General features: G+C 43.9%; 2 protein-coding genes across 10 annotated transcripts in view; one reads left to right on the top strand and one right to left on the bottom strand.

Moving 5' to 3' along the window:
* Window positions 1-4,726, top strand: part of LOC147267803 (histone deacetylase 7-like) — a 48,093-nt gene extending 43,367 nt beyond the window's left edge. For 3 of the 6 annotated variants that reach the window (XM_086198864.1, XM_086198867.1, XM_086198862.1), the window contains one exon: window positions 479-2,432. In XM_086198864.1, coding sequence (XP_086054990.1) covers window positions 479-672 — 194 coding nt within the window. In that variant the 3' untranslated portion in view covers window positions 673-2,432. The other 3 variants (XM_086198865.1, XM_086198866.1, XM_086198863.1) reach the window with 2 other exon arrangements.
* On the bottom strand, window positions 3,869-11,136 carry LOC147267804 (twist-related protein 2-like). Of its 4 annotated transcripts, none has more exons than XM_086198869.1 (3): window positions 10,295-11,136; window positions 10,077-10,164; window positions 3,870-5,658 (listed from the first exon to the last, which is right to left on the bottom strand). In XM_086198869.1, exon 1 carries the CDS (start codon window positions 10,920-10,922, stop codon window positions 10,350-10,352), a length of 573 nt encoding a protein of 190 aa, XP_086054995.1. In that variant the 5' UTR covers window positions 10,923-11,136; the 3' UTR covers window positions 3,870-5,658; window positions 10,077-10,164; window positions 10,295-10,349. The 4 variants fall into 4 exon arrangements, with proteins under 4 accessions (XP_086054994.1, XP_086054995.1, XP_086054996.1 ...); XM_086198870.1 differs by having other exon boundaries at window positions 10,077-10,167; XM_086198868.1 differs by having other exon boundaries at window positions 3,869-5,658; window positions 10,077-11,136.
* Window positions 11,137-22,464: the final 11,328 nt, after the last annotated feature.

A 22,464-nucleotide genomic window follows, 5' to 3' on the forward strand; every position in this document is an offset into this window, starting at 1 on the left:
GTATTTCTGCAATAAAGTGAAGAATATTATGCTCTTAATATCTAGCGTTCGCAAACGACAACAAAAATAACTCCAGAGGGAGATCCAGATTATCAATGTGGTGTAAATGATACAAGAAAAGAAAAGACAGTGACAAGAGGACTGAATGTGACGGATCAAATGAGAGGAGACGTCGGCTTCCATCTCCTCCATCCCTGCCTCCAGAGTTACAGACTCCGTTCTAAAATCAGCTCCCCTGTTCATTGTGTGTTTGACGGGGTCGAGGAAGCACCGCCTGAGGGGTTTGACACACCGATGATAAGGAAGCCTTTCCATTTCCTCGACCCACTTCCGCAAATCATTAGGAAAACTCATTGTAATTCTTGTGTTTGCATGACAGAAAACATCTTCACCATGCTGAGTTTGAACCTGGATTGAAAACACGATGGTGATCATCAGTAATCAAAAATACCGTTTCCTCTGCTGTGCTCTCCATCAGCTGAGTTCCTGCACCGCCTCATCAGAGTGAAGGCAGCCTCCTCCGTGACTCTCCTGCCACCTGCAAGTTACCAAACAGGCACAGATGCAAAAAATAGACTTGAGTTTGGGGAAAATTGCACAGAGACGATGTTTACACTAGCGCTGGATTTGCACCAGCAGAGAAAGATGAGCCCCGTAATCTGTTTCAGATGACAAGCACATTTGACAATCGCTCATGAAATGTCACAATACATTTCACAACCCAGACTCTCACTGGTTGATTTTGATTGAATAAACACATTTCTCTAATGTGAAGACGAAAAAAAAAGTGTACCCAGAAGAAAAAAAAATCATCTGTACGTGGTTGTTTGGCGTAGCTGTGATTGGCTGCTGGGTAATGTCATGATTACTCGTCAGCTTTTTAAAGTCAGGTCATATTTTAGGTATATATTTGTGTGTACGATCCCACATCTGCCTCCAAGCGGAGAGATGGAGCTGCAGCATCACCTCCATGAGCCCAGAGACAGGCTAACACAACCTCCGCAACACAACAGCTTCACTCAAGGCAACTTTCAAACTCCACTTTGAGCTTTTTTGATATTCCCAATCTTTAGGTAGGGAAGTTCTCAAGATTCCAGTTAATTGAAATTTAAGAAGCACTGTGTTGGACGTAGGGTCTTGTGGCGGTGAATCCTCACCTTAACTCCTTCCTCTCTCTCAGCCCACTTTTTTCGAAAGGTTTCCTCTCAGAATTTTCCCGACAACCAGAGGAGATCATGTCACACAAGGAAGGGCTACGTAAACATCAACAACAACTCGGTGAAGAATGAACCTGACATTGGATATTCGGCTATGGTCCATGGTCATGTGACTGAGTCCTCTACACCTGAACAGCCTGAAAGCTAACAGAGGTGTCAGGGCCCAGAGTGTCTCTGCAGCCACGTCAGTGCTAACACACCACACTGGCTGAAGTCTCTCACCGTCCTCACCAGCCAACCAATAAACAGCATCCTCTCGTCCCTCGGCCTCTGTTGTCTGGACCCGACGCTCTTCCTCGTCTCTTTGTGTATTGTGGTCGTCATGACGGCCATGTGAGCCCTGCGTGTGCCAAGAGAACCTCAGTGCCTGTATGAAGAGGTCAGAGCAGCCATCCAGCCACTAACATTCGACCTCTCACAACATTTTCACCGGCTCGACCAGCTCTAAAGATTGAGAGCACGAGCTTTCGGTGATTATGTACTTGTGAAGTTGGAGGTTCCGTCCTGGATGCTACACACAGAACCTTCGAGAGAAGATATTCTGCTCGTCATTGATGTGTTTCCTGTCCCTCCATTTTTGCCTCCTTGGTTCTTGGTGTAGTCCTCTCCTCCTTCTGTCTCCTGCCCACCACTCCTCCTTTACATCCCTGTCTCTCATCCCTCCCTCCAGCCGTCCCACACACAGACACACACTCACATGGCCGCCCTGGCTCCAATTATCTTCAAACACTTCTCTGGCACACGACCTTCGCAACATCCCCTCCTGATTGCACACAAATGTTATCCCAACCAAATTAGATTAATTAAAAATATTTGCAAAGCCACAAGAATGTTAAGCCCATAATTTAGGCCGGGGGTGAAATATATGTGAGTTGCATGCTCCTAACACACAAAGAACCGGAACACGCACACGCGCACACACACACTCAGAGACGAACACACTGGCTGAACACCGGTTGATTTTTTTTTTTTCTCCTTCCACCGTGTGTCCCAGGACTGAAGCTGGTCCTGAGAACAGACGGACTTTGAGTTTACATTTCAGAAATGATCAACATGGATGTTTGACCCTGGGCTGTTTATATCAGTCGGTGCTTATATTCACATCAAACAGCTACAGCCAGATGGTGACACCCACCGGTGGTACTTTTCCTCAAGGAAGTTGTCAGGATGAAAACATTAAAATAGCATCGATGGAGGCCGCTCATCTCCCTGCTTGTTTCCATGCAGGTGAGTACTGGCAGAGTGTGAAGGACTCAGCCGCCACGGCAGACCTGTCCTACCTGCAGGCCCAGAGACGGCGGCTGAGACGAGACTCGCACAGCGAGGCCATCAGCGGCATCGCCTCGCTGTCGATGGGAGCTGACAGGTGAGGACAGCGACGTCAGGTTTGATCAGCTCTGTCTCAGCAGAATGTGAGAGTCATAAAACACCTCTCTCTCTCTCCCCCTCTCTCTCTCTCTCCCCCGCTCTCTCTCGTTTATTCAGGAAACATCAAGAAAAACTGACAGAGAAATGTCAGTCACCGTAAAGAAGGAATCACCTGACAGTTGTCCCCAAATAGGTCTCAGTGGACACACACACACAAACACACGCACACACAACTATATAAAGCTATGCATTAGGACCATCACTGGAAGCGACCACTGTACTCATCACCTCACCACCATCTAACCACTCTGACTCAAACACACCTGGGCATCAGTCACTGGACTCAGAGACCATTGAGAGATGTAGGAGTGTCTCTGTCTCTGGGAGCAGCGTGATGTAGCATCAGCATACACCTGACATTGAACAGCTCTGTTACTTTTAAACATTCACCTTGTAAATGACTCCCACAAGACCTGCGCGAGACCACTTGGACTGCTGTAACCTTGAAGACGGGGTCAAAGGTCACCTCGGCTTACCGGAGCCAATTGCTCGGAGTGGAAGGAGTCGTCTCTGCAGGATGTGCCTGTGAAGGAGAGCAGACGTGTCCTCTGCACTTATTGTGATGTCACGCATGTGCGTGTGACAGGGTCCAATAAAGGAAGAGATCAGGAGCTTCTCTGATCTTCTCGCACTGTGATGTGACGCAGACACAACACAGCCACATCTCCACGCTGACAATCAGTTGGACTCGGTTTGAATATTCATCAGTTTGACCCCTGGCTCACACGTCTGTGTCCAGCGCGAGTGAAGCCACGGCGAAGCCTGAGATACATATGTTTCATATTGGTTTGTATGTCCACATATTTTAGTTCTTTCTTGGCATGCTGGGTGAGCACATGCAGCAAGTTCTTGTTATTGTCCCTGAAGGACCGAAGAAGACGCAGCCGTCTTGACAAAGTCCATCTACAGTATCTCTGTGCTGTAGAGACGCCGTGAGAGATGAACATGGGGTCAGAACCAGCGTCTTTATCATGTCAGTCAAAACCAAAGACTCCCATGAGGCCTGAGGAACGATTATAGATGTGACGCTTGATCTTCTGTCACGAGTCCAAAGCCACACACCAAGTGCACTTACTGTGCCCTCGGGGAACGAGGGTCACGCTGATTTGGGTCTTAAAATCCGATGTTTGATGTATTTTTTTCTACCTGTGGATGAGCATTCCTGCTGTATTTTGTAAACTTCTTTTCTACTTGTATTTATGAACAAGGGCACAGTGAGTTTCCCTCTGGGACACGAGGCTGCTGTGCCGACCGTCCCCGAACCAAACGGCACCGTCGTCATGTAGGACGGAGCGCCACCGCTCAGATGGGTGCTTATCCAGACAAGTGGACACAGGTTCAGCTCCGAGTTTAACCAAAGTTGATGAGAACAATGTGCCGTCTCTGGACTGGCATAGCTTAAAGAACTTCAAAAACTTTCAAGGGTTTGTGAATGTTTCTTTTATTTATCCAAACTGTTGAAAAGCGCCAAAAGCACAGAACAGATCTATAAGCAAAACCATTTATCAAAAAAAAAAAAAATCTATTTATACATTCAGATTCTGTCTTTGAAGTGCTCTTTGCATGTCCAACACGAGGTTGACGGTGCTACGGATTATTTTTGAAAAATCCAGAATGTTTGCTCTTTTGTTTCTATCGTTCTTTTTTGTTGGATCGTGTGCGAAAACACGCCGACGTTAACGTCATGAAAATGTGAAACGAGATGAATGGATATCACGCTCCGCTTTACTTTGACACTTAACTCATGTCTTACGATTTTAGCCCACTTAATGACTTATTTTTGTATTTGATCTCAGTCGTATCGTGTGTGTGTGTGTACTTAAGAGACCAAACGATGAGCCCATGTGCCTTGAAGTATCATGCTGACCAACCTGTGTGAAGGTAGCCTTAAAAAAAAAAAAAAAACTGGATCCGCATTAAAACTGCACTTCAGTTTTCTCTCCTGTCTGATGTCGTTTCTGTACAGTGTAAATACATTCGCCTGTTTGTGTTTGTCTTTTCTACTCTTTTTTTTTTTTGTTCCCCCCCAAAAAAAAACCCCTTTAATAAAGGTCTGTTGTATTCATTCACTTCTCTCTAAATGCTCTTTTATTTATTCACTTTTCACCACACACTTCATTTAGAATCATCGATTTATTGACCACAGGAGCTGACACAATAAAGATGATCACAAGCAGAAAAAAAATTAAACAGCAATTTCAGTACTTATGATTACAAGTGAGTCCTCTATAATGTGGCTGTAGTCATTTCATTCCTTTACTTGGATGTTGTTCTTAGGAAACGCTCAGATAATTGTTAAAGCTGCAGGACGTAGCAGACGTACATTGATTGTGTTACAACGTAGGAGCGGCTCAACCGTGATCAGTGGTTCCTGGTTTACTAAGACAGTTTCCCTTTGACATGTTTGATGCAAAAGCCGAGTTGCAGTAATACAGTGTGCATACACTAAATTCACAAACAGATACACAACAAAATACACAATAAAGCTATCCAGTTACTACAGAGAAGATCAGGTTCCTCGTGCTCTTCCTTTTCCCACATGTTGGGCCTTTGAGAGCGATTAGCTTATTAGCATTTTAGCTGTAAACATTCATTGGCTGTGACCGCCCTCTGACCACTTCAGTGCCATTATCATCTTAAATGTCTGTCCGGCACTGAGTCATCCGCCTTCACCCGTCAGCGAGCGGATGACGGTGATCACGGTGTTGTTACTCAAGGCACTCGAACCAGCAGCCATTTTGTTTTCATTGTCACCGCAGGCCAGCTGTGAGTTTGTTCATCATTAGAAAGGTTCAGTGCTTGACCGTCGTGTCTCCTCACAAACACTCACTGATGAGCAATGAAGCTTGAGGAAGACATCTCAGTGTCATGAGTCGAGCACGTGTCCAAGCAGGAAAGAGTTTATTCAAAGGTTGTTGTTTAAAAAAAAAAGAAAAAAAAAAGCGGGGGACGACTGGCAAGGCGGGGAAACGTTTCATCTTTGAGAGCAGAGAATTTTCCATTTGTCAGTTTTCTGCAGAGACGAGAGATAAAAGGAGCGTGAGCATCACACGTGAACACACAGGAAGACATTTCACACTTGAGGTGGTGGTGAACGTGAGAAACGCAAAGGGAGAAATAAACAACCGCCTCTCTCTGATTAGTGGAAAAAAGAACCATCTCCTCTCTTGTTTTTAACAAACATTTCTCGGAGCGTTCTCGGTTCTCCATAATTAGAGCCTGTCTCTCCACGCTTGGAGAGCGACACAGACGAAGTCCAGTGAACACAAGTCTCCACTGTTTGCGGCTGTTGTCTTGTCACATGACATTACTACGCCGTAAACGGGAATCTTTCAGTTGAATTTAATTGTTTTTGCTTTTAACTTGAATTTTGACGGTAAATATTTTTTTTGCTCGCACAAAATTTTCTTTGTTTTAGTGAAAATGAAGCTTAATTTTTAAATCATATTTCAGGGTTTTATGTTGTTATTTATAGTTCTTATCAGCAGAGGCAGATGGACATCAAATGTTTATAAAACAACAAAACGTAAAGGTGCTTCTTGAGGTATTTTTAGTTGTATTTCTTCCTTTTTACACACTAAAATGCTATTATTGGAAGTCACGCCTTTAAGTGAATAAAACTCAGCACTTGAATAATGTTTGACAGATCCTGATTCATCTTCGGTTATGTGGCGTTCGCTTGCCTACGTGTCAAACAAGAAGTCATTCCTCTGTGGCTCACTATTCCTGCAGCTGCATGGCCGACACACGCGCACACACACACACGCACGCACACACACACACGCATGCACGTAACATGTACAAATACATGCACACACAACAATCAACACACACACACACACACACACACACACACAACCCTCATGCCTGCGCTCGGCTCTCTAAAAATAAAGATGACTATCAGAAACCACAACTTCTGGATGATTTTAAAACACAGATGAGCCGCAGAGGACTGTACATCTGGTCCCAGATCAGTCCAGAGTGACAGCCAGAGATTTAATATGCACAGAAGAGCATCCAACAGCTGGTCAGTCCAAACTGTACAACACACACACACACACACACACACACACACACACACACACACACACACGCACCCACACACACACACACACACACACACACACACACACACACACACACACACATGCAGCAGGGCCAGGGGTTTCAACAGAGGAAAGAGCAGTGACGGGCATTTTGATTATAGTGTAAACAGAAAGAAGAGTATTGTTTTTTCCAGCTCAAACAGAACAATTCTCTTATTCTGGAGCCAGACTCACACATGTCCTGTGTTCATCAGAGGACTGACCACTCTGAACTTGTGTGCATGTGTGTGTGTGTGTGTGTGTGTGGCATCTCTCCAAGGGAATATAGAAACAACAAAATATTTTTCCTTTTCACATCCAAATGACAAGAGCACTGTTGCAGGGATGACGCCATGATCTAAAAACGGCCGTTCCTTCAAAGACATCCACATGTTGACGGCACCTTTCTTATATAAAACGTTTTGTTGATTTTCACACGTATGACTGATGAGCTTACACACGCTAATAAAATACAATACCTCGTCTAATTCTCCCAGATATATATGAGCTGATTTTAACTTCTGTATGAGACGGATCAAACATCTGAAATTTAGTTCCTGAGAAAACAGCCCGATACTGATTTGAAAAGTTCTTTTTTTATCCTCTCAATGCATCTTCATTTGGCTGAAGTAACCAACTCCTGAGATGAGATCCAGAAGAGGAGAACTGGTCCATAAACGAGCCTGCAGAGTATCAGATATTTCAATTTCAATCAGAAGAAATTAAGAAAAAAGACTAGAGCGCTGCAAAAAACCTGCTGCTTTTCTTATGTTTCGACTGTTGCTCTCTATAATTTGTAGGATAATTTGATTTATTTATTCTTTTGCATTTGCATTTCTTCTGAGACCAGTCAGTCATTCCTTCAAATAAGACAGTTAAAAAAAACGAAGCGTGAGCAGCTAAATCAACACACACACACACACACACACACACACACACACACACACACACACACACACACACACACACACACACACTCACTCACACACACACACGCCTCTGTTTCCTAAACTTCTGAAAAGACGTTTTGGCCTGTTGACTTTCTAGCATGTTGTGTGACAGCCCCTGCAGAGCTGCTGATAACAGGCAGAGCAGGCAAAGTGGAGGCTAATGGCTCCCGCGCTGCGTTCAAGGACGCTCTGCTCCACGTGCAGGGGCCTTGGCTCTGTGTGCACAATGCTGAGGCCCTCAGCGTCTACTGCAGAGGCCACTGGAGGTTTAATAATAACACAGGGGAACACCTGCAGCGTGCACATGGCCAGCGGCTGCGTGTGTGTGTGTGTGTGTGTGTGTGTGTGTGTCTGGACAGCGTCATGCGTCCCTGTGCAATATACCATCCTACAGTAGAAGACTGTTATCAATGCTTCAAAGAATTATCTGTTCCACTCATTCCCCCACAGCTAGAAATGTGTGTGTGTGTGTGTGTGTGTGTGTGTGTGTGTGTGCGCACGTGTGAATGCTGCATGAAATCATTTCCATGTCTGTTCACAGGTGTGTGTGTGTGTGTGTGTGTGTGTGTGTGTGCATTCATGTCTGTTGACTCGTCATCTAAAAGTGGGTTCCTCTCCTTGGGATTTATGCTGTTCATGTTCCTGCAGGACAAAATGTTGCAACAGCTAAAACCCGGAGATAAAAATCACTAAAACAACATCTGCAAGTGTGTTTACTAATTCTGGTGTGCATGCACACACACACACACACACACACAGACATACTGCTGCAGAGCTAATTAAAGCTTATGACAAACTAGCACGCACACGCACACACACACACACACACACACACACACTCACTCACTCACACACACATACACGTCCGTGTTGGTGACCCTAACCCGAGCACACACACCTTCCCAATAGCTCACAACTGTTTCCAATCTAAAGGTTCCTGCTTGTCTGGGCCTCGACGCGGCCTGATTGCACGACACTGGATACAAGACCCTGAGAGAGAGAGAGAGAGAGAGGGACAGAGAGAGAGAGAGAGAGAGAGGGAGGGAGAGAGAGAGACGAGAGAGAGAGAGAGACGAGAGAGAGAGAGAGAGAGAGAGAGAGAGAGAGAGAGAGAGATGGGCCTGCACTTTCTTCACTTTCACTCTTTTCCTCCTTTCATGCCATACCTGAGCAGGAATCTGGTTTCTGTTAAAATGTTTGAAAAAGAAACGGTGTGAAGTCGATCCTGAAGATTGTGAAGCACAACATTTGTCTTTGATACATCAGAGGTCTGTCAAACTGCAGAGAAGCCTGATGGGTTTAGAAAATAGGGACACACCACCAAGCTTTTATCCATGTTTCCAATATTAATACCATTATCATTATAAATATTATTAGTTTTCTTCTTCTTATTGTTGTTATTATTATTATCATTATTATTATCATTATTACTATTATTATTATTATTCCAGGTTGCTGATGCTTTTGTGGTTGTGGATTTAAACTCAGCAGCCGCAGAAAGCATTTTACAGAAAAGTTTCTCTGAATGTTGAGACACCATGTTTTCAATTTCAATTTTACAATGGTGCTCATTTCAATTTGCTATCATTTATCATGAAATGCGTTGGCGAACGTTTCCTCAAGATTTGCCAGTTTAATCTTCAGCTGCCTACTTGAATGGCCTAAAAATGGCAGCATAACTCTTGAATCCGCCTCTCACTTTTAATCTGACTGTTCACACGTTTTCTGAGCCGCAAAACAACAAAATAACTTTCATGCAACATCACTCAAGCAGCTGGTAACTCCAGGTGCCATATTAAATTCTTACAATCGCCCAAAATAATGGCACAAATAAAATGATCTGATACAAAATACTTTGGAAAAGTGAAATTACTTTGAAACGTTTATGAAAGGGAAAAAAAAAACGGACAGAATTTTATACTTGACATTTTTGTTTCTTTTACATAAATCGTTTTATTTTTGCAAAGAAATTTCAAAAAGGAAAATGTGTTTATCTTCATGAACCTGAATGCTAAGTTTCAGGAGTTGGAAATCCAACTGACTCACTCAACCTGTAAACACACTTAAATGTTTGTGGGGCGGTTTGATAATTTGTTCATAATATTTTATGTTTGGCAAATTCAGACTCTGTAGCGTGTATGAAACATTCCTGCATAATGTGCTTCGTGTCATGCAGAAACATTTAAAAAAATATTCAGGAGATGTATTTTTTTTTAATGTTTGTGCTTCGGTTTCATCAGCGATGGAGTGAGAAGCGTCACTTTTCACTCAGCATTTATTTGCTGCACTGAAGACAAATTCTGAACCAAAATGCTCCTTCAGTGTTTATATAGTCAAAATAAACATGTGTGTCCGTGTGTGTGTGTGTGTGTGTGTGTGTGTGTGTGTGTGTGTACCTGAGGGGCTGCAGCGGACTGTAAACTGTGGGACAAACAAGGGTGGAGCGGTTGCAGGGGAGACATGGTTGGGGGGAGGGTGGTCCAGCTGCTGGACAAGCATGAGATCAAGCAGGAAATGCAAAGATTTCAGATTAAAATTTAAAAAAAAAAAAAAAAAAGATTAAGATCAGACTGGAAGGTTTAAGAGGGTCAGAGGTCAGGAAGCAAACACAGACAGAGGCGGCGGGGTGGAGATGTGGACACGAGAGGGTTGAGGAGACGGAGGGGACCCTAGTGGCTGGTGGACATGGCCCAGGCACCCTCCATCCTCCAGACGGAGAAGGCGTAGCTCAGTCTTTCGTGGGCCAGGTAGTTGCAGCTGGCCAGCTTAGCGTCCATCTCGTCACTCTGCAGCACCTGGTACAGGAAGTCGATGTAGCGCGAGGCCAGTTTCAGGATCTGGATCTTGCTCAGCTTGTCTGACGGCAGCGTGGGGATGATCTTGCGTAGTGAGGCAAAGGCGTCGTTCAGGGACTGGGTGCGTTGGCGCTCCCGTACGTTGGCAATGACACGCTGAGAGTGGAGGTCCTCAAAGGGCTGCTCTGGCCGGGGGCCCAGTGACGTGGGGGCCAGAGTCACCACTGACGAGGGGCTTTTCTTCAACCTCTTGGGCCCCGACGGCAGCAGGCTGGTGGGACTGCTGGTGCCGCTCTCCTCCGTTTGACCCAGGTTGTCCTTCTTGGGGTGTGGGGATCGTTTTCGATTTCCTGGTTGGAGGGTCTTCTTTGACCCCCTCTCCATTTCCTCCTCGCTGGCCCCCAGGCCTCCTTCTGGGGAGTTAGTGCAGGACACCTCTTCTCTCATTGTACCGTCCTCTGAAAACCTTCCAAAGTCCACCGCAAAGTCAGAAACTCTCTTTTTACTCAGCTTGACAGGCCGGCGTAAGAAAAATCTTTTCCCCCGTCAAAGAAAGTCACGGCTGCTGAATCTCCATCGGACTGAACATCAGGACGTCCCGTTCCCCGATCGCTTTATTAAACTTGTCACTTTCACATTCCCCTCTCAACCTGGCAGACGGAACAACAACAAACCATCTGACAAGCCGGTCCACCTCTGCTCCTTTTAAACCCAAACGCTAATCCAGGGCCTGCAGCCTCGTCTCATTGGCCCAGCGGACTTCCAGAAGGCGTGGTGCGGCCCGAGCCAGGCGGGAAAGCAGGAAGTGTGCGTTAGCAGGGCGGGCGATAGAGGAAGGGGGTAAGTGGTCGTCCCAGCCAATAAGAAGGACTCTGGCTAATGTTGCAGGGATGTCTGAGCCTTTATGGGTTCCAGATTTGGGCTGGAGCGTCAGTCCACATGCACCCTCGTGTCTGCACTCTCATTCATCAGATTCATCAATAGGACAGAAATAATCCAAACCTTTTATTTCTGAAAGTGATCAGAGGAGAACTTTAATGTTGAATTGCGTGCGTTACTGTAAACAACCATTACGGAAAGCTCTTCTTTTTTTTTTGGAGCAAATGTGCAGTAACAGAGACCCACGCATTGATGTCGTGCTAAATGTTCTTTATTTTTCAACTTTAGCAACAGTTTGAATTAACAAAAGCTGTCATCAGCTGTCATCCCGGCCGTGTCGATCCCATAAAAGCTGATCTGCTGAACCGCGTGATCACGGTGAGAATAAAAGGACGGGCGTTTACAGTTTAATGCAGTTTATGATGTGGAATTTATGTTGAGAATTGGCACAAACGATGACAGAGTGTGAAGTCCTGTAAAGCGCAAAATCGATTTTTCATTACTCTGCAGGGGTTTCACATGCAAGGTTGTGCAAACGGGGGGAATTTCCCAAGATGAGCTAAGACCTCTGAGGACGTCTTAACACCTGAGCAGGGCTCGAAGACATCAGCTGTCCTGGTTCGCTCTGTCGGATGCACAGACCCCGAGTAACCCCCTGACCCCCCTGGCCTGGAGACCCTCAGTCTGCAGAGGTGAGAGAGCACCTAATTGTGCGATCCATGTCCTCGGGGCAGCAGACACATGTTCCACCTCCAGTCTGCAGCCATTTAAATACGTTTTCTCCTAACCGGCAGTCGTGACACAGCAGAGGGTCCTCTCGAAGGAATGACATCGCTGGTTCTTACTGGACCGCCGAGGGCGTCCAGATAGCACAACCTGCAATTTAAATGACTAACTCTTGCGTAAAGCTACCTTTGAATCCAGATCTGTTTCCCAACATCGAGTCCATTTATACCGTCATGCGTCACGATGAGTGAGTCACGCCTGGGTCACGTTAGGGGGAGTTAAAAATGTACTTTTTGATGACGGCAGTCTTAATAGGAGACTTCCTGTTTCAGCACTTTTATTTGTCACAAATCCAACACCAGTGTAAAGACATGGCATTCACCAACACATGCTTCAAGGATTCGTCCTTTATTTTAATCTTGACGGTTTTTCGCTGACAATACGGACGTGATTGGAGCAGCCTTGGGTGGATTGAAGGGCCGTGTGTGTGCGGGGAGAGCGCTTCAGAAGATTTTTGATGAGCCCCATGATTGCGCTGGTTTACATTTCATTCATTCAACGGAAAGTAGCTCCATCCCAGTTGGGTTCAATCAACTTGGAAGAAAGAAGAAGAGAAAAAAAAAGGACTCATCTGGCCATCAAAGAGGGGAGACAGTGAATTATACGAGGTTGTATTTACATAACAGGCCAAGTCAACTCTAGGATTAACTGGTATTAGAGTTGGGTTTAATGGGAGCTCTGGTAGAGACAGCGGAGGGACAGGAAAGTCATTGTTGCTGCCGCTTTACCTTCAGTGAAAACATGGCGTCGTGCCACCATGATGGAAAAAATGAGCTAACAAAGGGAACGGGCCAACAAGAATGTCGTGGCACGGACGTTTTTGTAGAAGAACAGAGGGAGAGAAAAAAGAGAGAGAGAGAATGGGAGAAGAATAAGAAAAGGGGGAAAGAGGAAAGGACAAGAAAGGAGCGGGAGACGGAGGGAAAAAAGTGAGGCTGTCCAAACAGAACCAGATGCAGGAGTGTGGAGGCTCGTTTGATCTCTGTCCTCGTCGGCTGATTGATGTTGCACATTTCATTTTCCTGTCAGAGTCTTGACATAATGTTTCACTAAACACTCAGGCCTCGCTCTCCTCATTGTTTTATTTCCACGGGGGTCATAATTAACCCTTTCTAGAGCTGAAAATAGATCATAGATATATCTATATATCAATATATATATTGGCTTACACTCACAGATAGGGGGCTTAAACATCAAAGCAGACAGATACGTATTGTCTCTTTCGTCTCTCCGCCATATGGTTCGCTCTGAAATGAAATACGGCCCCTAAGAGCGGCCATGTTGAAACTTTTGAAGTGCTCCAGGAAAAGGAGGAGGGAAAAAAAACGTTTCTTTAAGTTCATAATGCAGTCAATTCAATTACCATCATATGGCAAAAGGTCGGAGCGGCGCGGCGATGGACCCAGCTAGTAGGTGCGCAACAGTGTGACCAATTATAATTGATGTGTTTGGAAATCCATACAGGCTCAACAAAAGGAACCAATCATAAAATTCCTCCTCAGCCTCACCCTGGGAGTTTCTTCACCCTCTTGGCTGCTGTTATTGATGTTTGCACACGCACGCACGCGCACACACACACACACACACGCACGCACACACACCAACGCCCCCCTCACCCATCCTTCCACAGCTCCATCCCTCCCGAGGAGCCTAGTGGCACAAAGGCAGACATCTGGGACCCATTTCCCCCCTGGAGAAGCCCTTCCTGTGGGGTATCCACTTAGAGTGGTTCGGGAGGAGGACGGGTTGGGGGGGGTTGAAGGGGTTGAAGGTGCTTGGTAGGTGGGGGGTGGCGATGATGGGTGGGGGGCGGGGGGCTACAAACTGATAATGAGGATGAAAGGTGTGGATGATAAGCAGTCCGAGAGGAAGCTGAGTGATGATGATGATGAAGACGCTGAGCAAAATCTGATCTTCACCTGCCTCTCTGGCTGATGACCCGCTGGATTAAAGGAACAGCTCGGCATCATGGGAAATATGCTGAGAGAGAGAGAAGGTTGACACAACTATGACACGACCATGTGAAGCCACTGCCAGCAGCTTTTAGTTTAGCCTAACTTTGTTTAGCATAAATACTTTGAGGGAAGCTGTTAACATGATTGTGCCCAAAGGTTAAAAAGCTCTTAAAATGGTTTTTCCTCCTTTACTTTTCTAGACAAAAAAACGGTGTGTAAAATGCCAATTTGTCATTTGACAGCAGAAAAGCTCCAAATAAAATGATAAAACGCACGATGGGATTCTAGGGCAACTTCACCGCTGCCAACGGTCGAAGGGATGCTCCTGATTCAAAGCTAATCTGAGCAGATCACCTGTTCAGGTGACGTGTGGGGTTACCGACCTGATCTCAGTGTTTTCACCTGGATCTGAAGCTCAAATGGAAATTAAAATCCTGTCGTGTCAAAGGAACACAATACTGAACCTGTGATAGCCACTGGGAGCAAGCTGTCTGGGGCGAGCCAACCGATGTTGAGTATTTAAATTGTAACGGAGGCTAGCATTAGCCACAGTTGAGACCAACAATAACAGAAAACAGTTTACAACAACCGCCTGCTGCCATGTATGTTTCATTCTGATCATGTGAGTTTCACGGAGATTCTGCATGGAATCCACTCTCTGCGATCATGTGGTATGAATTTTCAGGTCTCCCAAGTTTTTAAAATCAGATGTGACTTGGAGATCTAGCGTGCACGAGGCATTAGCAACACAACACTCGCTGCAAGACAAATTACAAAAGTAAACTGTGAAGTGTTGCTTGTTTGACATTCAACTGGACTGACCTGTACAAACTAAATTAAACACAAAAGGACTCCGAGTCGGAGCGAGTTTGTTTCTCATCTTTCACCACAAATTTTTTTGCCATGTCGAGTGATGTTAAACCTGTTTTTCAGAGTTCTCAAAAACGCTCCCTGTGGGACATTCTGGGTTCCTCAGGTGTTTTTGGAACTTTGTTCACCAATACCTGTGTAACATGTTAATTAATGAACATACTGACAGGTGGGTTTAGCACACGTAGGCAAGCTGTTTCCAAGCTTGACGTCAAACTAAGCTAACGTTACCTGCACATCATTCACCTGTCAGCAGGAGGAGCAGAAGTGTGTTACTCCTCTTCCCAATCTGAAATCACCTAAGCGTGAAGGATCCGGTTACCACAGCTCTTCCATAGGAAGTATGTGAAATCACAGTACTTTCTATCTACTTCTGTCTTTTTGTTGAATTCTCAAGAAACTGAGTTTTGTCAGGAAACAGTCATGTAGTGCTATATTTAAGAGGCAGCAGTCTGGGCATTTATCACTAATTCAGTGGAAAAATAGCAACTTCCATCTGGTGATCATCATTTACTCAGATCGGAATCTCTGAAACAGTGACTAAATGAATCATGAGGAAAGACGGTTTTATCAAAATTTTATCAACAATTTTTATTTCACCTCAATGTTTTTTGAAATGAATGAAAAACAAAAACGAAAATAACAACCTGCCATCTTACATCAAAAACACCATCCCTCCCCCGCTGCGTGCCTGCTGGTATTATTCTTGTTTAGCTTTGACTTATCTTCTCGCATTAGACCGTAATTTATCATAATATTTAGTGCTCAAGCTTCCTTCAAATGTCCCTGCTTTCATGTGTAATTTAGCTAATATCCTGCCCTGGCTCTGATTACAGTGTTTAAGTGCTGGGGTCCGACCATGGCACATTACCAACCGTCCCAGCGGAGCTCACAGCTGAGCTGGAAACACAACATGCTGGGCAGGAGTGTGCGGGGTGTAATTCATGCGTCTCACTCTGGGACATTTGTCGAGGAGGAAGCAGTGCATGATTGTTACAAGCGGACATCCAGTGTGGACAAATTTTAGTACCACTTTCCAGGACATGAGAGGATTTGAGGGTCATAACTAATGGCTTTACGTTGCTCTACACACGAGTCAGCATTAGGAACACATTTGTGGTTGCTTTGTTGGGAAATATGGTGCTAATCTTTCTGGTAATAATAGGAGGGTTTGAAATTACTTTTTTAATAAATGGACTTCCTTTTCTAGATGTAGCCAGATATCCAAACCAAAAGTTTGAGTGTTATTTATTTATAGTTTGAAACTGAGTGGCAATGCATAAATTACACGAATAACACCACTTGTGATCCCTTTGGAAAGGATGCCGCATCGGAAGGTTGAAATGACATTTCATTAACATAGAAATTGTCTCCGTGTGTGTGAGTGTGTGTGACAGAGTGTGAGAGAGGGAAAGGTTGTGTTGGTGTTGCGTCACGTGTCAACAGCAGGTCGTGTGTCGTGATAATGGGAAACATACAGGAAGGAACCTGAACACCTCAGAACAGAACAGACTTTTTTCCTTTTTTTTTCCCCCCTCATATTGAAGTACAGTAATTCCCTTTGTGAAGGCAGCAGCCCCCTAGTGGGCCATGATGGTACTACAAGGTCGATTTTAATTTTTTATTTTTTTTATTTTTTTTTTTGCTGAGAACTTAAATGAAAGACAACTATGAAAATAGTTATGATTGAATGTTTAATACATTGTGAAGCTGTGAAACTTTTAGGTGGCTTATCATTGTGGAGCATTAAACAGCTGGGATGCATTTTCAACCATTCAGGATTTGTGCTTTCTCACATTTTTGTTGCTTTATGAATAGCGTTTACGTGCATGGATGAATAGTTTAGTTTAGTTTAATTTGGATAAAACACCAAACAAAGACCTTGCATCGAGATTAATCACATCCTGGAAAGACAAATCAATTTTGTATGATTTACTCGCTGAAGAATCTGCAAGTATAACGCAACCAGCGCTGAGAAAAGTGGGAATCAAAAGAAAATCAGGTCTTCATAAAAGAATTAGGGGAAGTAAATGAGCGTATCGTTGGAATGAATAATAACCTGGAGAAGATGCTTGATGAAAAGATTACAAGCTTGAACTTATCTTTGGACAAAAACTTCAAACAGAAATTTGACAGCGTCCATGATTTGATGAGAAAGCTCACTAAAGACGATCAAGATGCACGGATCGGGAAAAAAAAGGTTCATCGAATTGTTCTGCATATGAAATAAAAACTACATCAGGACGCGTTTCATCTTTGTGTCGGATCAGAGCCGCGATTGAAAGTTCGGGGGAGCAGGTTTCATATTGGGATGTGTGGCAATCTTAAGTCTGAGAATGGTTGGAGTACAAAAGGATGAGTATTTTCATCTGATGCGACCCAGGATGTTATCACATGAAAGTCATTTTCTGCGCTGAGTCACATGTTCACCGTCTTTGCTGAGGCGAACGGCCGCGTGGCCTCTGCATCTTCCTGATCAAGCCTCTACGGGTGAACCTTTGACGTCTGGACACTGTGGCGAGACCACGATGAGACCGTCCAGTACAATATTGAAATCCTAGATAAAAGGGAAAATTAAAGCCATGATGAAAACGTTTAAGTGAATCCATCCTCTCCGCTCTCCAAAGGTTCCCATGTTTAGATAGATGTATTAAGTCAAACACGCTCTGTCCCAATGGTCCACTAACATTTTCATACATTACGTTTTTGGATCCTGGTTCTTATGCTTTATATCAAAAACCGTTAAGAATGTAGGATTACCTCTAAATACCTTGAAACGCTCAATCTAAAGACTCTACATAAACAACCCCTAAACTTCAAATAATTTTCTTTAGATAAGGAGTCAAACTGTACCGTCTCTAATCTCACACTTCAAATACTAGTTACTGGAAGCAGTGTCAACGCGGGATCTCCTGGATTTGGCACTGTCACGCATCCACTGCAGCCAAAGGTACAGTGAAGCACTGTCTGTCTGCAAGGTACAGAGGAATGCTGCGTTTCTACAACAGAGCTATTGCATTAGAAACATCAACAGAGCGCCGCAGCCGGCTTCAAAGGAGCACGCCTTCACATTGAATCAATCCCCACTTCCATTAGATTAGGTGATCCTAGCAAAGTTACATTGCGCTAACATTTCTTTATGGTTTTTCAAATCCCTCGCTCTGGTTCTGGTTCCCCCTGTGAAGCCACTTCAAACAGCCTCTGCCATGGCAGATCCCTTTGTGCTCTAAAACAGCAAATATGTGTCTCTCTAAAATGTTTCAGATGCAAGTTAGTTCCAGAGGCGCAGACAGTCCAGACACACTGAGAGTCAGGGGAGGCGAGTGTGAAGGTGCTGTGCTCAAGACAAAAGGTTTGACTGACTGATGAGTGGGGACTGATAGAGAAAACGAAGGAGAGAAACGAGTGTGGGAGAAATCATTCAGCAGTAAATCCGTGCGGTAATAAGGAGAGACTGGAAGGAAGGCGGCTGCAAAGGTCTAGAAACATGTGTTTCAGTTTGTAAATAAAACAGTAAATTGCTATGGATATTGCTTAAATATCTGTGGGCTTTGTACCACAATTTGCGGAAGTTCCTCGGAAATCATTCTGGGACTGCCTTCTTAAAATGCCAAAGCGGCTTCTTAATGTCAAAGAGGCCATCTGGTTTTCTACCAATTCAAGATGTTTGCTTTTCATTTTGCTTTTTTTTTTTTCCCCTCTCTGATGCTTCTTTTTTTAGGTCAGATGCTTCAGGTTTGTATCATTGATACCAACGGTCGTATTTCGCAATCGAATCCCTCACACGTCACAGACGTAAGTGAAACCTGTGAGTCTTCTTAGAGAGGGACATTTACTCAACCGCTGCGCTTCAGTACAATTTAGAAGTACTTTTCTGCCATTTTCTTACTCACACCACACAATATCTCAAAGGGAATTTTTTTTTCCCTCGCCGCTATCGTTCGACAGATGTGCAGCAGCTCAGCAATGTACAACTACAAGTCATCAGTGGATGATGCAGTAACACCGACAAACGAAGTATACAGGAGCAGTAGCAATGAAGGGAACTGTAGGGTGGGAAAACTTATAATGAAGGTCACATTTATGCAGCATTTTCAGCTTTCACAGTAGCATCATCCTGACTACACGCCGACTTGTGCGATAACTCATACGATGGCTTTTTCATTCCTCTTCTGAGCTCCTGCACCTTCAGCTTGCCAGACACTCAACAAGTGACTCGTGGTCCAGCTCGCAGGTACCAACGATTCAGCGTTCTCAGAACAGAAATCAAGACGGGCAGAAAGAAGAGGACATCGCCGAAGGAGGCAACGGAGAAAAACAAGACTTTCGCTCACTGCTAGTCGCTCAGACGGCGCTGCATTTGAGGTACACAACTGCAGTGAATCCAGATGGACCGTCACAATTATAAAATCCATTAAGTTCACGAGTTCAAAAGTCATTTTACCTCTGGTAAAACACGTGACATGTTTCTGGACTTGTGGTCAAAATCAGGTGTTTCACTTCGTGATGCAACAATCCGGGACTCTTCAAATGACTCACCTTGAGTCAGTCAACCTGTACTGCAGTACTTGTACTGCAGACGGTGCAGCTGCTCAACACAACTACATAATGCTGCTTTTAAGCCTTCTCTCACCAGTGCCACGTGAACATGCGGAGCAGGAAACTTCAAATATTCACACCGGGTCTGTGCCAATGATCCTGCTGTCTGAGCTGCTTCAAAGAGAAGAATTAGTTTCCTTCTAATAAAGTTACCCAGCACAGCACCACGTGTCCACCTTACGCAAAAGAACCCAGAAGCACACAACACTAATTGGACCCCCAATTGATGCTAACGCTGAATGTTAGCAAGTGGCGATCAGCTATCCCAGCTTCTGGGTGATCTCCTGCCATCTTTGACCTGGTTGCACAGGTTGTTGTCATGCCGATGGTCATCAGGTGATCTCCCAATACCAGTCAGCTGGCTGACAGTCGGCTTGTTGTGACCTGGAGGTCTGAGGTCAGCTGAAAAGACAGGATTTCACTTATCAAATAAAATATATTTCTGCAGGCTGTCGGAAACCTCGTGGTGCACATTTTTCAGATGAGATTCAGTCTTTTGGCATCAAGCATTTAACAGGGTGTCAAACAGATCTGGGTGACAAAATGACTCCTAACACAACCTCTCAAGGCCACCACATCCTGCCTGATCAAAAGATCCCCGATGGTGGAACATCACCGGAAAATCCCAGAACTCTTTGCCTCTTCAACAAAGGTTTGATGCCAAACTGCGTCATAGTTTTAAAAGGTTTAATATGGCCGTGCCACATTATTAAAGGCATTTTAATTGTTTACATCCCATCCAAAGAGCACCATGAGGTCCTCCTACACAAACATCATTCAGATGAAAAAAATATTGGATTTCAATGACCTCAAAAATCAAATTTGTAAAGTAAAAGAGGAAATGTGTTTTGGCTGAGCCTCACAGAAAGTAAATGCAGTTTTTATTCATTTACAGGTTAACTCCACGTAGTATTTAAGTAGCTCTCTAAATTCAGGACTTTCATGGACTTCTTGGTGGAGTGTCACCAAATTTCTTACAGCAAAATGTTTCAATATATCTTTTCAGGGCTCTTAAAAAACAGCGAGAACATTGTAATCATGTCAAATCTGCACCCGTTTTAATGTGGGTGCCGATTCAAAGGTGCAGACAGCTGGACACCAGAGAATCTGCGTAAAAAAGCGTGTGTCAAATGTAAAGCAATATTCTTTTCAATAGACCAAATGTTAGAGATTTGAAGTCAGCTGTTGTCAAACAAATAATTGTGGCTTTTTAGTGCCCAGTTGTGCAGGATGTTTAGGATATTTGAAAGTATAAACTATTGTTTCCAGTCTCACCGCACTCTGCCAGACTGCATTCAACACTTGAGACAACTTCCTTCCTTGATTTGGGTAGAAAGGAGTCCCATAATTGAATAAAATGAGACCCCTCCCTCTCTTTACATACCACACAGACACACACACACATTTTACGGGCTGGTGTATAAACTTAATAGGACGCATTCGGTTCCAAAACCCCCAGCTTGCTCAGTGGAAAGTGAGCCGGATTGTTTTTCAGCTTCTTAATGTTGGAGTTTATAACAGGCAGATAAAAAATGTTACTATGGTGATTTAACCACAACATTGCAACTACCTTGATGCAATGAGACTCTGGAGGCTAACAAACAACCCAGTGTAATGAAATTAAGATATAAGTACCACCAAAAAAATGTCCTTATAACACAGAGGAAGGAAGAAGAAAAAGAAATAATGATAAAGGCAGCTTCGGAATAATTTCCACACCAGATTAGCATAGCAGGAGTTTCGTACAACTTTTCCGCCGGCAATAATTCACTCACATATTTTTCACATCAACTTCAAAGTCTTTTTATCAGGCGACTGCCTCAACAAAAATCATACACTAAAAAACTCTAAAACCATCCCCCAGCTTCCCTTTGAGGGGCAAAATAAAAATATGGATGGATGAAATAATTGCCTGACTTCAAAGTGCAGGTTATTGCTCTGCATTTACTGTTGTGATTGGAATGCTGTGGGGTGTTTTTCTTCAGAAATGTGTCTTGGGTGGGTGGGAGAAGTGGTTCATTCCTCTCATGGCGCAAATCCCACTCTAATGCCCGACACTGACCCTTGTGGCTGAGGCTCACGAGGAAGAAGAATGCCTTCAATCTGCCTCTGTGGCTCTTTCTCGTTTTACCCGGAAACCTGAAAATGTGGAGAATAATTCACTTTTGCTGTTCAGTTCTTTTGAAAAATAAAGAAATGTTGTGGAGGAACAGAAACTGTAAACACATTCCTCCCTAAAAAAGAAGAAGCGCTATTAGCTGCTGGCGTGGCTGTTTTCAGATTTCATGCAGAGGCATTGTCAGAAAACATATTTTATTACCGTGACTCTCTTGCTCTCTCTCGCGCGCGCGCGCACACACACACACGCACATATGAGCGCGCGCACACACACACACACGCACATATGAGCGCGCGCACACACACACACACACGCACATATGAGCGCGCACACACACACAGACACACACACACCCTTCTACAAATACACTTTCAATCAGGTGATACATGTTTCAAACATAGCAGACATACAGAAATGCAACAAAGTAATCTCACTGAGCAACAATATTATAAATGTGACAATATGAAACATGAATCATGCATATTAGAGGTATCACTGCTCTGAGAGCTGAAACCCTCCGTGAGATTCCATCTACACTCATTTTCAAACGCTGATTTTGTTCCACTGATAAAAAACATTACAAAAATCCTTCATAATATAGAAAATGCAGAGTCATACCTCAGATCCAAGGACATTATATATATATATATATATATATATATATATATATATATATATATATATATATATATATATATATATATATATATATATATATATATATATATATATATATATATATATATATATATATATATATATATATATATATATATATATA

This window comes from Aulostomus chinensis, chromosome 3 (assembly GCF_037954235.1).
Source record: "Aulostomus chinensis isolate RoL2024-O1b breed Wild chromosome 3, RoL_Achi_v1.0, whole genome shotgun sequence".
NCBI classification, from domain to species: domain Eukaryota; kingdom Metazoa; phylum Chordata; class Actinopteri; order Syngnathiformes; family Aulostomidae; genus Aulostomus; species Aulostomus chinensis.

Excerpts from the sequence above, each read along its gene's own strand:
- LOC147267804 (XM_086198868.1), bottom strand. The coding sequence starts at position 10,922 with ATGAGAGAAGAGGTGTCCTGCACTAACTCCCCAGAAGGAGGCCTGGGG.